At 34.7% G+C, this 13,338-nt stretch overlaps 1 protein-coding gene across 4 annotated transcripts in view; it reads right to left on the bottom strand.

Moving 5' to 3' along the window:
- The window catches only part of phc2a (polyhomeotic homolog 2a (Drosophila)), a 50,439-nt gene that overhangs the window by 7,463 nt on the left and 29,638 nt on the right, over positions 1–13,338 (bottom strand). For all 4 annotated transcript variants that reach the window (XM_051096515.1, XM_051096516.1, XM_051096517.1 and 1 more), the window contains 2 exons: positions 4,426–4,787; positions 4,195–4,339 (listed from right to left, as the gene is read on the bottom strand). In XM_051096515.1, the coding sequence (XP_050952472.1) occupies positions 4,195–4,339; positions 4,426–4,787 (507 nt within the window). The remainder of the gene's footprint in view (positions 1–4,194; positions 4,340–4,425; positions 4,788–13,338) is intronic.

The raw sequence follows: 13,338 nt of genomic DNA, 5'->3' as shown, positions 1-13,338 counted from the left end.
ACTTCTAACAGATGCAGTCAGGTTTACATTTTTTATCTGTTGGTATTTGCTAGAATCCATGATGCCATGTATCTGAACAAGATGTCCAGGACCTCTGGCAGGAAAATAAGCCCACAACATTAAAGATACAGCAGTATATTTAACCGTGGACATGGGGTACTTTTTGTACCAAACCTATCTTGAGTGTTTGCTTCCAGAAAGCTCTTTTTTTTTAGTTTCATCTGACCACAGAAGCCATTCCCATCTGAAATTCAAGTTGTGTCTGACAACTGAATATGCTGGAGTTTGTTTTTGGACAAGCAAGGAGGATTTTTCTTAAAACCCTCCTGAACAACATGTGGTGACATAGGGGCAGTTTGAATTTTTTTTTAGTCTTTTTTTAGTCTTTTGACCCCAAGACTCAACTTATCTCTGCAATTCTCCTACTGTGATCCTTGGAGAGTCTTTGGACACTTAAACTCTCCTCCTCACCATGCATTAGGACGATATAGACACGCATCCTTTTCCAGGCAGATTTGTAACATCTTTAGTTGATTGGAATTCTTAATTATTGTCCTAATGATGGAAATTGGGATTTTCAATCCCTTAGCTCTTTTCTTACAGCCACTTTCTATTCTGTAAAGCTCAACAATCTTGTTCTGCACATCAGAACAATATTATTTGGTTTTATTCCTTGTGATGGATGATTAAGGAAATTTGGCCTTTGTGCTTCTCATATTTATAATCCTGTGAAACAGGAAGTTATTGCTGGACAATATCATACTCCTAGTCATTCTAGTGTGCTAAATAAATGCAAATATGAATGGGAATATATTTCAGAGATATTTTACTCATTATAATTTCTAAGGGTGCCAATAATTGTGCCCAACATGAGAAAACCATTTATTTCATAATGTAAGTTTCCCCCCCCACTTTTAATTGTTTTACTTCAATGAAAGGTTAGCATTTTGTGAATTTTTTGAATGTAAGATCATAAAGATAAACAAGGCAGAATTATTTTCATAGCCGTCTTTGCTCATATTTACCTAGGGTGCCAATATTAGTGGAGGGCACTGTATTTGAGTTGAATCAACGTAAAATTTTAAGGCAGCTGAGATACTTACCCATCTGTTAAGTTTAGCAAACACAAATATCTAAGTTGTTACTTAGCACAACTTAATATTTCAAGTTGAATAAACTTATTTTAGTTGACTGAACTTAAAATTTTAAGGCAGCAGGGTAACAAATTATTTTAAGCTGACTCAACAAATTGTGTTTTTTATTGTTTACAGTGTAGAGATACTAGTATCCCAATGATATAGCTATGGTACTATAATTTTTAGTTTATACACGCAGGGTTCAAACCTATGCCAATTTTTTTGTATTAGTGGAACAGAGCACATTGAAACTTTTGAAACAATTGATCCATGCAAATGAATCCACAGGAAAAAAATTGTTTGTCTTCATAATCTTTAGTCAAAATCTTAAAATTTAACCACTCCTCTTTAACCGTCAGTCTGCTGTGAGCTAGAGATTGCAAGGAGGTGTGCTAAAATCAAGCCCCGTTCTTTATTTTTTCTCATGCAATATTCAGTTTCACTGACGTTACAATACTGAAGTCGGTTACAACTTCTGCTTCACATGGACTTCAAAGAGAATTACACTGTTTTATAAATGCAAAACCTGCTTATGATCGCAGACTTTTATTTATAGTATAAACATGTATTAAAACTCCACTTCGTGAATTAAACGTCAGAAAGTAAAATTGCAAATCTACACTATTGTATGTGTCCACCCTGCATTAGCTGCAAGATTATATCACATTTAGAGCAGACACAAATGTTTCGATAAGAGGGGTCTTGAGTTCCTCAGGGACCTAGGGTGCATGTATAGTTCGTAAGATATACAACACCACTCATGTGCCACATTCAGCAGCTGGGAGTCAAACACAATGGAGTCTTACAACAATTTTTTGTTAGCTGGGTAGTTTTCTGCTATAAATAGAAGACTTATCCCACTTTGATCAATTCCGTGAGACTAACCCATCTAGAATGGAAATACCCAATCAAAGTACATGCTTTTTAGTCCCACTCATGAAAAACCACTAAATGCTTTTGATCTAAGACAAAAGACATGTTAAAACTTTTATGAATGCGCCGTGAAATTATCTGAAGTCAGCATGATACAATTAAAAACATGACATGATTTACGATTCAAGTGCTTTGATGCCTCAAGCCATTTCCGTTCATAAAAGAGCAGTTTATCATCATTCATAATTTAACGTCTGAGGTTAGGCCTCCGACACACCTGCCAGACAGCCAGAGTGCGTCCACCTTTATTCTCACGTCCCACCGAGAACAGCGGAGCTCAGACCCTCACCCCTAATTATAGCAGAAGCTGTCACACTCTCGCAAGTGCAGCGACCAGACAATAGACACTGGGGGTGTGACAGATCTACTCTTCCGCTTGAGGGGAGAGCTTGCGTTGTTGGCCTTTGTGTTTTGTGACTGGCAAACCTACAGATGGTGGTGACGTAGTAGGCTCTCTGTGTCTGGCAAGGTCAAGACTGCTGCAAGAGTCTTTGCTCTTGGCTTTGCAGTCATTATAGCTGGATGTGACCAAAATAGTTCTAATATTTCATGCCTCCTGTTTTAGATTTATCATATTTGTGTTTTATAGTGTGATATATACACTACCGGTTAAATGTTTTTTAACAGTAAGATTTTTAATGTGTTTTAATTAATTCTCTTCGGCTCTCCAAACATTTTGTAACATTATACACTATGCTATTCAAAAACATTTTTTTTTTGGGAAAGAAATTTTATTTAGCTAGGACGCTTTAATTTTTATTTCAGATAAATGCTGTTCTTCTTAACTTTCTATTCATCAAAGAAACCTGAATAAATTATACTCAGCTGTTTTCAACGTAATAATGATAATAAATGTTTTTTGAGCAGCAAATCAGAATATCAGAATGATTTCTGAAGGATCATGTGACTGGAGTAATGATGCTAAAATTCAGCTTTGAACTCACAGGAATAAATTACATTTTAAAATATATTCAAATAGAAAACATTTATTTTAAATTTTAAATTTTACTGTTATTGCTGTACTTTGGATCAAATAAATGCAAGCTTGGTGAGCAGCAGAGACTTCTTTAAAAACAATTAAAATCTTACTGTTCAAAAACTTTTGACTGGTAGTATTATTTATTTATTTAACTAGATGTATAAAACCAAGTATAAATTTAATCAGTTTATTGTTTTTAAGCATTTTACATTTAATATCTCAAGGCAGTAACAATTTCAAAAAAATATTTTATTTAAACACATATTTTATTTATGAACTGATAAATAATAAACTTATTTTCATTAGTCATCAGAGATCATTAGTCATCAGAGCTCAGTAAACACTGGTCATATACACGGAGATGTACCTTTAATTTAAAAAAAAAACTGATTGCTCACTTAAAAAAAACCCACAGACCATATTTTCAGGCCATTTGAAGTTTGATTTTGATTTGACAAAGTGGTTATATCTTGTTTACTTACTTTTTTAAAAATAAGTCTTCCCATTAACGCCATTATATTGTTTATTCAGACAGAAACGCGAATGCAGAAGGCGCACGAACACAAGAGGCGGGATTTATCACATGAACCAATCACAGCCGAACATAACCAGTCATAGCCAATCAAATAGTGATGGAGACATTGCCTCCTCTCACATGACTTTCCCTCATTCATTCTCAGTTACTCCCCAACAAACCCACTGCAAACTTTAGGGCATCTGTTAAAACTCAATGGGCTCAGGGGGAGGCGAGAGAGACTGTAACTTTACCTGCTGGTGTAGCTGTTGGACAGTTTTAATTTTTGGTAATGAATTTTTGTCTCATCCAATTTTTTGAGGAGACACTGCCTACCTTGCCTCCTCAGAGGAAACGCCCCTGTGGTATTTAAAATTATTCAAAAGTTTGATTTTCAACTGCTAAAGCTGTTTTATTTGATATACTAAATATATTCATCCTACATATATTTATCCAATATTCATTATGATTACATTAAAACAGAGGGAAACTTGGCTTATATAAGATTTAATCAAAACACTAATAATGCTTGCAGGGATTGTTCAATTAAAAAACATTAAACAATACACAACTAACAAAATAAACAGATGGGAAATAAAGATGAAGCAATGTAAAAACAAAATAATCAGTACCTTCTGTGTTTTCTGTCACTTGACTTTGTTTGACCGATTGGGATTGTTCTGTCTGGGTTGGCACTTGTGTTGGTATGGATAGCAGCTGCGGGTCGAGATCAACAGGGGTGTCCTTATCGGACACATCCTGTGTGGCTAGTCCCAGCTGGAATTGACATCAGAACAGGTCAGAACAGGAGCAAATAAGTGAAACTAACACAGTTAGGATACATACAAATCAAGTCCACTTACTTGAGTTTGAACTGGCTGGATCTGGACATTAACTGCGGTGAGCTGTAGAGGTGCTGCTTTGCTCTGGCTCAGCATGGATGCCTGTCCATTCTGGGCAAGTGCCTGCTGACTCACAGTAGTAGAATGAAAGATGGTAGCTTGTTGGCAGGTGACAGGCACTTTGGGCAGCAAAGGGATTGGACACTGCTGGGGCTGAGCTGGCAGGGCAGGCTGAATGGCTACAGCTTGCACCGTGTGAGGATGAATGGTGGCAGCCTCTAAAAGCTGTGCTTGACTTCTCTGCAGTATCTGAGGCTGCTGCTGTATCACAAACTGCTGCTTGTGCTGCTGGAGCAGCTGATGGGTCTGAATTTGGGTATATGCTGGAAAAAATATAACAAAAGACAATCACATATGGTTGATGTTTCAGTTTCAGAGAAACACACGATAAACCAGATACACTATAGATTTTTTTTACGCCTGCAGTAGTTTTCATAGAGATGCAATAGAAGAGCCATTCTGGGTTCTCCAAAGAACATTTTGTGACATCAGTGGTACAACCGTAATGAAGCTACGACAATACTTTTTGTGCACAAAGAAAACAAAAATAACAATTTTATTCAATAATTTCTTCTTTTCCATGTCAGTCTGATGTGACATCGACTACAGTTGAAGTCAAAAGTTTACATACACCATGCAAAATTAGCAACATGTTAATTATTTAACCAATATAGGAGGGATCATACAAAAAAGCATGTTATTTTTTAAATTTAGTACTGGCCTGAATAAGATATTTCACATAAAAGATGTTTGCATATAGTCCACAAGAGAAAATAATAGTTGAATTTATAAAAATTAACCATTCAAAAGTTTATATACACTTGAATACTGTGTCGTTACCTGAATGATCCACAGCTGTGGGGTTTTTTTTGTTTGTTTTGTTTAGTGATAGTTGTTCATGAGTCCCTGTTTGTCCTGAACAGTTAATCTGCCCACTGTTCTTTACAAAAATCTTTAGGTCCCACAGATTCTTTGGTTTTTCAGCATTTTGTATATTTGAACCTTTTCCAACAAAGACTGTATGATTTCGAGATCCATCTTTTCACACTGACGACAACTGAGGATGCAACTATTACAGAAGGTTCAAATGCTCACTGATGCTTCAGAAGAAAAACAATGCATTAAGAGCCGGGGGGTGAAAACTTTTGAACAGAACGAAGACGTGTATATTTTTCTTATTTTGCCTAAATATATTTTTTTCATTTAGTACTGCTTTTCAGAAGCTAAAAGATACTTACATGTTTCCCAGAAGACAAAATAAGTTAAATTTACCATGATCTTCAAATTCAAAAAGTTTTTAAAATGCATCTCAATGAGTCCAAGTGTTTGAACCTTCTGTTGTCCTATGAGTCCCTCAGTTGTCCTCAAAGTAAAAAGATGGATCTCAAAATCATACAGTCATTTTTGGAAAGGGTTCAAATACACAAAAATGCTGTAAAACCAAAGAATATGTGGGATCTGAAGGATTTGTGAAGAACAGCGGGCAGTTAACTGTTCACGACATGAACAACTATCACGAAACAAAAAAGCTGTGGATCATTCAGGTAACAACACAGTATTCAAGTGTGTGTAAGCATTTGAACAGGTCATTTTTATAAATTCAACTATTACTTTCTCTTGCAAACTATCTTTTATGTGAAATATCTTATTCAGGTCAGTACTAAATAAAAACATGCATTTTGTATGATCCCTGTTATTTTGGTAAAATAATTAACATTTTGCAGATTCTACAAGGTGTATGTAAACTTTTGACTTCAACTGTATTTTAACAATTTCCTTACTACCTTTCTTTGCCTTGAACGTGGTAGTCTTGCTGCAGGGTCAGAAAGCTCTCGGATTTTATCAAAACTTTTTCAGAAACTTGTTTTGCGAAGATGAACGAAGGTCTTACGGGTTCGGAACGACATGAGGGTGAGGAATTAATGACAGAATTTCATTTTTGAGAGAACTAACCCTTTAAGACTATATAGCACTACATCCTAAATGTAATGCTTGTGAGATTCGCCAAGGATTTTTTCATTGTTCTAGCAAGTTTGTCTTGCAGACTTGAGGTTAATGGGTTCATTTGGCTGAGTTCAGATTCTGATCTGGAATGTCAAATGTAAGGTGTATAAAGCATAGCTCAACTCATCCATTCGTGAAGCACCATATGACCCGGATGAATCAGATGGCTCCAAGTAACCTTCAGTTAGACATACTCTGACAGCTTGTGCTGTGGAAACTCAGAGGAATGTCAACCCAGTTTGTGCAGGACCTTTAATGTGCTGTGAGTCATTTGAAAATCTTGGTTCCAGTCCTGAAGAGCGTAAACAATATGGCACTTTTAATATTGCTCTGTTTGTGAGCAGCCTGACATTGGCTTATGCAATTGTATAATTTGGTTGGTAAGACAATCTGTTAGACTGAACAATGGAGGACAACATTTGTGTCTGTCACTAAATACTCAAGACCGATAATCATTATTACTCAAGAAAATATAATTCTCATGCCATGCTTTGCTTCAAAGAAGAAACAACTTGTGATAGGCAAGCGATCAAACGTTAATGGTCTTGATATCAAAGTCCTCCATACAAACAGAGAGTCTGTTCAAAGGTAGTGGGAGTGTGTTTGGTATCATCTTTGTGCTGTTCTGATAGTGTTAAAATGAACACAATATTAGATAGTGTGTCATATTCGCACACTCCTCCGGCAGCCTGTTAAGTTCAAAGCATTCATAGAATAGCAACAACAGATGCAGGCCTTTCTTTGAGTACTGAAGACCACATTCTGGTTTAAGTTCCACCCATGTTGATAAATAATTAACTGGTGGCCTTTCTCAGCCCAGTTTAATATGACAAAAAAAGAAACGTCTGCCACACTTCCTGGCCTTTGAGGGATAAGTGCTAAAGAATAGCATTTCCCCGGCTTCAATACTGCATGCTACTTCAAACACAAGTAAAAACGGAAACAATTTCATTCACGCCTGCAGTCAAATATACAGGGTTTTTTCATGTAAATGTGTACTAGACAAGCGTTTTTGATGTTTTTAGTGTCTCACATGCTTGCCTTTTCAAGAATTTTCAACTTTATAAAAACAAATTTTGAGCAAGAATGGTTTCTTTGTAAAAACTGAGTCGTTTTGTTTATTGATAGATTGTTTCAAAGCAGCTTCACAGTAATAAGAAAATAACAGTATTGCTGTTGTTTAGTTATAAAATGAATACAACTACAGTGAAAAAGTTCTAAAAAGACAATAGTTTCATTATTCAGCGCAATTATTGTATTAACTGTCAATTTTGCAAAGTTCATTAATTATGAAGTGCTCACCTCTGCTATTAAACAACTCTACAGAAGACAATTGTTGATATTCAGTTTAAGTCAGTTTAGTGTTAGTTCAATTCAGTTTAATAGGCTACGTTCACACTGCTGGCAAATGTGGCTCAAATCTGATTGTTTTTGCTCATGTGACTAAGATCTGTTTTTGTCATGACAGTGTGAACAGCACAAACCACATGAAATCTGATCTTTTCAGTTTCGATTTGTGCACTTTCATATGTGGTACTAAATCCGATGCAGGTCAGAAGTTGTGTAACGCGACCACAGTGTGAACAGTCATATCAAAATTCATGCGACTTTTACATCACTCTAGATCAACATTCATCACAATTCTGTGCTCATGAGAGTCACTTCACAGATTTGACATACCCGAAATTATCAAGAGAGTTGCGAAAGATAGTCAGTGGATGTACAGTGATGTGTCAGAACTCATTACAGTGACAACCCAATATCGGCCATTCTACAGAATTGGTCCAAACTGCTGTCCCACAACCAAAAAAACACATTTAAAAAGCAAGTATTCAAATCTTAGATTTTTACTAAGATTCTTCTATTATCTATTGAAACCCACAATAATATTTAAAATATTAGTAAGCTTAACATATATAAAATCATAATTTATTGGGTACTTTCAATTGGGAGATGGCTGTCCCGAACCCTAACCACTAAATTTTAACTTAAGGAAATAATATTAAAATAATTTGTATTTTTTTGTGAAGAAAAAAAAATGTCCCACATTTTGATGTCACTTGTCCTATAAAATTGTCATAGTTTCTGTAGTGACAAAAAGGAACACATAATCCTTATATTTAGGGGAAATAAACCAAATTTTATGTTTTAGTAGTGTTTTAGTATGCAAGTTAAAATTCTGTAATGTGATGTCGTCGCTACCAAAGCATTACTGTCACTACCAAAACTGTGCAGTTACTACTGAAACATGGCATGTTATAATAGTTTTTGTTTCAATGTATATTTAAACTAATGAATCCTTAACTTTGAAATCAGTATGATCAACTTTTTGCCTTTTACAAAGAAAAATTGGATTCAAAATACAACTAATTTCATGAATTGCACTTGAAATATTGTTGAAAATGTAATTATTGATTTCACAAAAAATAAATAAATAAAATAGCAAAAAATTATATTTTCAATGTAGATGTAAGTTAAATCTTAATAGGTCAGTATAACCCTTCTAATTAAATTATTATGGCTGTGTTTTGGTAGTGACAAATTTGGGGAGAGGACAAATATCCAAAACTTTCTGAAAATGAGAATTAACTGCTAGAAATGTGTACCATGGATATCGTCTGCATACATACAAGTTTTTTTCATGACGTTTACAACTTCTGTAGAATGGCCCATATACAAGCAAAATGACGGCTTGTATCATTTAGGTTTCGAAAAACTGCTCTCTTCTGTCACATCCTTGTCTTTATTTTTCATATTGCCTGCACATAATTTCACTAGCTTCCACAGAAGACCACACGATAAATAAACACATAATCATTTACTTTATGTCCTCCGTGTTTATTTCCATATAACAAGTGTTGCCAAGTCCACAGTTTTCCCACAAAATTGGGCTACTTTTTCCACTTTTGCTGCAGGTTGTTTTTCAGCTAACACAATATTTAGCCCCTGAAACGTGATTGGGCTAGTATAGATTATTCCGGCATAATAATCAAGAAACTTTGCTGCTGTACCATGGATGCAGCAGGCGCAATGATATCACACAGCGCCTAAAAATAGTCTCCCTGTGCAAGCAGGTGGTCATGTTGGTTATGTTGATGAAAGTTACCCATTATTACGGCAGAATAAGAGTATAGTTCCTAGCCATACCGACCTAGAAAATCACAACTTTTCATTTTGGTCGATCTTAGTACACGATGTAACTACACAAAAGTCAAGTTTTAAATAGGAAAAATATCGAAGCTCTTCTGTCATTTTTGAGCGAGATGCTAACGGTCTAATCTGATTCAATGATCTATGCTAAGCTATGCTAAAAGTGCTACCGCCAGACCCGGAGATCGGCTGAATGGATTCAAAAACGGTAAAACTCGACTGTTTAACTCTAGGGGAGTTGGAAAATGAGCCCATTTTCAAAAAAAGTGGAGTGTTCCTTTAAACTAGTTTAAATCAAAGAGTTAATTCCTTGCTGAATTCAAGTGTTCATTTGGATTTATCAGAGCGGATAAATGGTCCACGTGGCATGGATTAATGAGGAATGCTGTTTTGTTCTGCTTTTGACGCAGAAATGTTATATTAAACATTTAGCGAACTCTTGTTATCGTTTTATCAAGGAAATTTATATTGCGATAATTATCGTTATCGTTAGACGTCAGTCTAGAACAGCGTTCCTAAATTTAGCCCAAACCCTGATTAAGCTCCCCTACCAGTCTTTTTTAGTAATTCTGAAGACTTTGATTAGCTTGCTCAGGTTTCTTTGATTAGGGTTGGAGCTGAACTCTCAGGATTTGAGGAATCCTGGTCTAGGGCATGCCAATGGCCACATAAACAATTTAAACTTTTTCTCTGACTATTGATTTTAGTGAAGTAAAGGTGGTGGCATTCCTCTGCCCATGTACAGATGTTATTGGTCTCTGAAGGAAAAGCTGATCAAAGAATCTGAGAGTCCAACCTTGATCAAAATGCTTCATGGAGACCCAACACTTCAATTCTGCAGTGGTCATTTCTAAGAAATGACTGGTTTTACTTAGGTTTCTCTCCAGTTGTGGTCCAAATACTTTGAGGTTCATGCTCCTGGCTTTTTTAGTCTAATGAATTCCTTATGAAGAAAACATGGGCAATGGGAGAGTGAGCCATTGAACACACCATTTACATTTACCAATTGGTTTCTCCATAGACATTTCCTCTCTAAATATAGAATTTCCACCAAAATATACCATAATAACAGGTCTTATTTTAGTAACTACTAGAACTGAGCAGATGCTTAAACAGAGCTGAGTTTGTTTATCATAATGTTATTTGTAGGTACATGAAACTCATTTAAGCAACAAGTGTGTAAAGGAAAATACACTAATGGCTGGTGTTGCCAGTAAGTACTGACTTTTTTCAAGGCTCCAGTTGGTTTGTCTCTAGCATTTCTGTGTGTATATTGGTGCTTGAACCCTCTGTGTTAAGCTTTCATGACAGGAAATGGTCAGGACCTTACCACATGCACAGAAACCCACACCCACAAATAACACATTAGCCGGCTTGTGGTTTCCATTTGTATCGGATTGAAATGGTTTGCTGAAGGGTTAGCTTGTACTGAGTGTGGCTTGTTGCTATTAATACGCCCGTGACGGATACTGTGTTATGAGATTAATGGACAAGAAATGTAAGAACAACAAGTAAATCTTTATGTAACGTTTAAAAAAAGTGTCTTTCGTGGGTCTACACAGGACGTACTTTTGGGTTCGAAAAAGGATTCAAATAAAACAGAGCACAGTGGTTTTCAAGATGCATTTTTTTTAACTGGTTTTAATTTAACTTGCTTAGATCTTGTATGTTTTTCATTACACAACCATCATTTAAAAAAAGGAAAAATCCTGGCAGAAAATTTCCAGGATGTTTTCTATTAAGTTTACAGAAAACGCTGAAACACAACACAATGAATAATTCAAATACAGGTAAAAAAACCACTGAAAATCCATACGGAAAATCCCTTCATATTAACACGATACATTGGGTTGTATTTTTATGGACTTTTCTTAGAGTGTACAAAGCCCTTTTGTGTCAAATTATTAAATTGAATCAATAAATTTAAATAGTAGGACATGACTGCAGTTAACCTGCAGTTACAAATGCATTAATAATGTTTTGATGTTTTTTTTTGTTTTTTTTTTTAAATGTTCAGTATTTGAAATGATTAATTGGTCAATTTGGCTTCCAGTGACTGTGTTTGCTTTGTTTAGAGCAAAAACAGGAATTTGTGTCTAAAATGTAAGTCAATTAATATTAACTTCTTGTTTATTGGACTGTTTTATAAAATCAATATCATATTGTACTGATATTTGGAGAATAAACTGTAATCTAATAACTCTATTGGATGATATAAATATAAAAGACATATAAAAGTCATACGGGGGCATTTTGCCCCTGTTATCTTGAATTTGGGGGGGGAATTATAAATGTATTTTAATAGACTAAATCACGCACTGAAATAGCAGTAGTCTAACCTACATCTATGCGTTGATTAGATATACTTGATAATGTCAAATCTATGGAAGACCGTTTCTGCCACTACATAAAAAAAAAAAAAAAAGGTTATTGCGAATTTTTTTTCTGACAGTTCTGACCTTTTATCCTCAGAATTATTTTCTCAAAATATTTTTCCTGCAAATCTGAGTTTTTTATCTCATAATTCTGACTTTTTTCTCAGTTACGAGTTTATATCTAACAATTCTGACTTTATTCTCACAATTTTTCTCAGAATTGGGAGATATAAACTCGCAATTGCGAGCTATAAAGTCAGAATTGTGAGATTTCTGAGAAAAAAAGTCAGAATTGTGAGTTTATATCTCGACATTCTGAGTGTCTCAGAATTGCAAATTTATTCTGACTTTATTTCTTAGAATTTCGAGTTTATATCTCATAATTCTGGCATTATAACTCAATTTTGAGTTTATATTCTGAGAAAAAAGTCAGAATTGTAAGATAAAATTTGCACTTACCGTCTTAATTTTTTTATTTAGTGGCAGAAATAGGCTTCCATACAAATCACATTCCGTTTAAACAACGATTACAATATTATCGTAGACAACTGTACACCCCTAGCAGACCAGTGTTCAGGTTTGGTCTTTTTATGCAGTGAAAATCAGGATAAGGTTGGGTCTAAAAGTCTATGACATTAATATAATATACTATTTGTGACCCTGGACCACAAAAACAGTCATAAGTAGCATGAATATATTTGTCGCAATAGCCAATACACTGTATGGGTCAAAATGATTGTTTTTTTTATTTTTATGCCAAAAATTATTAGGATATTAAGAGCATGTTCTATCAAGATATTTTGTAAATTGTCAACTGTAAATATACAAATGTAATTTTTGATTAGTAATATGCATTGCTAAAAACTTCATGTGGACAATTTTAGTGAGTAAAAAAACTTTAAAGGCAATTTTCTCAGTAATTTGATTTTTTTTTTTTTCACTCTCAGATTCCAGATTTTCGAATAGTTATATCTTGGACAAATATTGTCCTATCCTATGAGTGGTTTTAAGGTACAGCGTCACATTTAATCAAAATAAATTATAATCAAAACATTAAAAACAGATCAATCATTTCAAAGACTAAAAAATTAATTTAGGCATCTGATATTCTAATATAACCTGATATATAAGAGTTAGATGACTGCAAACAATTGCCATCTAAATGTATCATGTAAAAAACTGAACAAAAATATCTCTAATATCAGACAGTAACTGATATGACACCAATATATTGTGCATCCATGGGTATAATGACTCACTAATTGCTTATATTGAATATATTGTTAATGTATATCGCTTATTGAATGTCAGTAATTCAGGTGTCAGTTTACAAGCATCTCACTTT

The sequence above is a fragment of the Labeo rohita genome, chromosome 23 (assembly GCF_022985175.1).
Source record: "Labeo rohita strain BAU-BD-2019 chromosome 23, IGBB_LRoh.1.0, whole genome shotgun sequence".
NCBI classification, from domain to species: domain Eukaryota; kingdom Metazoa; phylum Chordata; class Actinopteri; order Cypriniformes; family Cyprinidae; genus Labeo; species Labeo rohita.
Note: the sequence above shows the minus strand (reverse complement) of the source record. Positions and strands in the feature narration are given on the sequence as shown.